This window comes from Drosophila albomicans, unplaced genomic scaffold (genome assembly GCF_009650485.2).
Source record: "Drosophila albomicans strain 15112-1751.03 unplaced genomic scaffold, ASM965048v2 utg000090l_pilon, whole genome shotgun sequence".
Lineage (NCBI taxonomy): Eukaryota > Metazoa > Arthropoda > Insecta > Diptera > Drosophilidae > Drosophila > Drosophila albomicans.
This window is the reverse complement of record NW_026263506.1, coordinates 10,655-13,885: the sequence shown is the minus strand read 5'-3', so window position 1 is coordinate 13,885 and position 3,231 is coordinate 10,655. Positions and strand designations below refer to the sequence as shown.

At 51.7% G+C, this 3,231-nt stretch overlaps 1 protein-coding gene across 1 annotated transcript; it reads right to left on the bottom strand.

The window, feature by feature from the left end:
* Positions 1–406: 406 nt before the first annotated feature.
* Positions 407–2,726, bottom strand: LOC127566254 (uncharacterized). Its single transcript, XM_052008278.1, has 3 exons — positions 2,633–2,726; positions 1,043–2,551; positions 407–1,005 (listed from the first exon to the last, which is right to left on the bottom strand). Exons 1-3 carry the CDS (start codon positions 2,724–2,726, stop codon positions 407–409), a joined length of 2,202 nt encoding a protein of 733 aa, XP_051864238.1.
* Between the last annotated feature and the right edge of the window lie 505 nt (positions 2,727–3,231).

The window sequence follows — 3,231 nt, the reverse complement described above, 5'->3', positions numbered from 1 at the left end:
CGAAATAAAAACACTCGCGGTTTTTTTCACTATATATATTTGGTTTATTGCAAACTTTTCGGGTTGTTGGACGCACAGAGTTGGGGGGTAATTATACCGATGTAAGAGAGGCGAAAATTAGAACTAAACTTTAGAGAAATGCCGACGGCATTTCGTTGATCTATGCTGAGCGTGGCTCAGCGGTGGTGAGTTGTGGGAGAGAGAAGCTGAGAGCACTGGAGCTTGAGTGCATTCTTACGCACTGAGCGCATTGCTAGTGAGCGAAAAAGCTTTGAGTGCTTTTTCGGTCGGCGGAGCGGAGGTGTGCCTCTCACTTAGCAATGCGCTCGCATCAACATTCTCCCCCCCTTGCAATATTGGGATTGCAAAACATAACAAATTTGGGAGGATACCCGGCAGGACAATATCAGGATAGATAGCGTGGGTGTGTCTTGGAGCGCAACGACGCCGTGCAGACTCCTTCAGCGCCCATGCGAGTGATGGAGAGGCCCAAGGCCCCTGGCAACGACTCGCTGATGCGGCTTACTGGACAACACGGATCCAACTCGCCGCGGTGGGGAGTATGCTCACTCCTTTGCACTGGAAAGTGCCGTCTGCGGGAGCTAGGCACGGGCCGGGTGCGTGGGTAAGTGGGCCTGTGGATGCCGGCCTGGTGGATGCCGGCCTGGGAAACGTGGACACGGGACGTCCTTGGTGGTTCTTCTCTGGAGGGTGCCGGGTGGTCGCGTCGGCTCCTGGGCTGGTGCGAGGGTGTGCCGGGAGGCACGGAAACCCCACGCGGAGTGACCGGTGCCATCGGTGCAGAGGAAGACTGCGTCTCCGTCCGGGATCGTTCGACGGACAGTCGAGCTGAAAGAGGCTCTAAGGGAGGTCCTGTCACAGGATCAATCGTATAGGTTCGGTCGACGGACAGTCGAGCCGAAGGTGTTGGAACCGATTTTGAATGGGGTCCCGTCACAGGACCAATGGCGAAGTTTCGTTCGACGGAAAGTCGAGCCGAAAAAACTGAAATAGATTTGGGAGGGGGGTCCTGTCACAGGACCGATCGTAGGAGTTCGATCGACGGACAGTCGAGTCGAAAAGGACGAGATGGAGTTAGAAGTGGATTCCGACAATGGGCCGGTCAGGATCCAACCGAAAATGGTCTCTTGACCAATGAGGGTCCCACAAACGTTCGGACGAGAGCCGCCGAGAAGAACGGATGGGAGGATATCCGCGCCTAAAAACACGTCTATCTGCGAACTCTCATAGAACTTGGGGTCGGCCAGCGGAATGCTTGGCAGATTGTCGAGGATGGTTTGTGGGACAGCGCATGAGGGCAGTTTTCCTGCTAATTGCGGAAGGACGAAAGCCGATGCCTCAATCTGCAGATCTGGTCGCAACGGGGAGCCAATTAGGAATTGGCAATGCTTTTCGGGCTGGGCTGCTACAACTTGAGTCAGCCCAGAGACGTGGGCTTGAACGGATGTGTATGGCATCCTCAAGCGCTTGAACAATCGTTCAGAAATGAAGGTAGCCTCTGATCCGGAATCGATCAGAGCCCGTGCTGTGTGCCGAACGCCGTGATGGCAAATATGTACAACAGCTGTACTCAGCAGAACACCTTGTGTGTTAACTGCCAGGAATGATTGCACATTAGCTGACTGGGAAGGAGTGGACTGTATATTAGGAGTAGGATTAGTGACTGTCGGCGTCGGGTTGACTCGATGCAAGAGTGTATGATGACGACCCTTGCACGTTAAACAGTTGTGCGCACTTGTGCAGTCGGCCTGGACATGGCCTCGTGCGAAACAGTTTAAGCACAGCTTCTGCTGCTTAATATGGTTGACCCTTTCATTGACACCCATCTGGAGGAAGCGAGGGCACAATCGAATCGGATGATTCTCCCGGGAACAGAAATTGCAGGTCTGGGTCTTAATGGTCATAAAAGAGTTGACCTGCCTGGAGACGGGGGCCTTCTTGGGTGAGGCTCTTGGAACCGTCGGAGCGTTCGTGCTGGATGACACCTCCGCTATCGCTTCTAGGGTGCGATGGCGCTCTAGAAGAAAAGCGTTCATGTCAACCCACGTAGGAATCTCGCTCTTGCTTTGGATTGACTGTTCCCAAAGAGAAAGGGTCAACTTGGGGAGCCTCGAAGAACACAAGAAAACCAGGATGCAATCCCAATTCTCTGTGTCGATTTTCGAGTGCTCTAAGGCTGTCAGACACCCTTGAATGGTGCTCTGCAACTCCTGAATAGAGGAACCCGACTCTTGCCCAATGGTGGGCAAATTGAACAAAATTCTCAGCTGACTGTTTACGAGCAACCGTTTGTTCTCGAAACGCTCAGTCAAGCTGGACCACGCCGACTGGAACCCTTCATTTGTCAAAGGAGATTTTGACACAATGGCATGGGCTTCACCGCTGGTCTTGGAGTTGAGATAGAAAAGTTTCTCAACTTCCGACAGTCTCGGGTTCTGTATATAGAGGGCTGTGAATAAATCCCGGAAGGTGGGCCAGCGAGTGTAATCGCCTCCGAAGACTTCGGTGTCGCACGGAGGTAATCGACACCCTGTGGGCATGGATTGCACAGCTTGTGGTTGTACGGGTGTACGGGGGGAGAGCGCCTGGGATGCGTTGGCTATTTGCTCACCTAACAGAGCTGCACACTGCTCGTAGGCAGCATAGCAGTACTCGTACTTGGCCTGAACAGTAGGGAGCTCTTCTGTGGTCATCTCCTCAGACATGACGCAAGAGCAAGCCTCATACTCATTCTCGACCTTTTCCCATAAGGAACGCATCTGGTCCCTTCGGACTTGGCACGTATATAGGGATGGGCTATCAGCCGAAAGATTGTTGACTCTCGCCGCAAAGTGACTGATACGATCAGTCGCGGCGATGAATTTCGTCAACGCTGTGTCTACTTTGTTTTTGTGCCATCTTGTGGATCGGGACGGAAGGAATGGATGTAACTAGTAGAAAATATACCAAAAAATACTAGAAAAAAATACCACAGGTAGTGCTGAGGTATTTTGTACCCAAATGGGTACGGACTGCGGACACAGGCAACGAACGCAAAGGGGGCGGGGAAAATTTCCCGCGACAGTCAAGCAAATGATTGTCGAAAACAAGAACAAAAAGGCACGGAAAAAATACCACGAAAATACAATACGCTGGAAAAAACACAAATGTGGTTAAAAAGCGCTGGATGGAAAAATAATAAATAAATTGTCACGAAAAAAAACAAAAAAT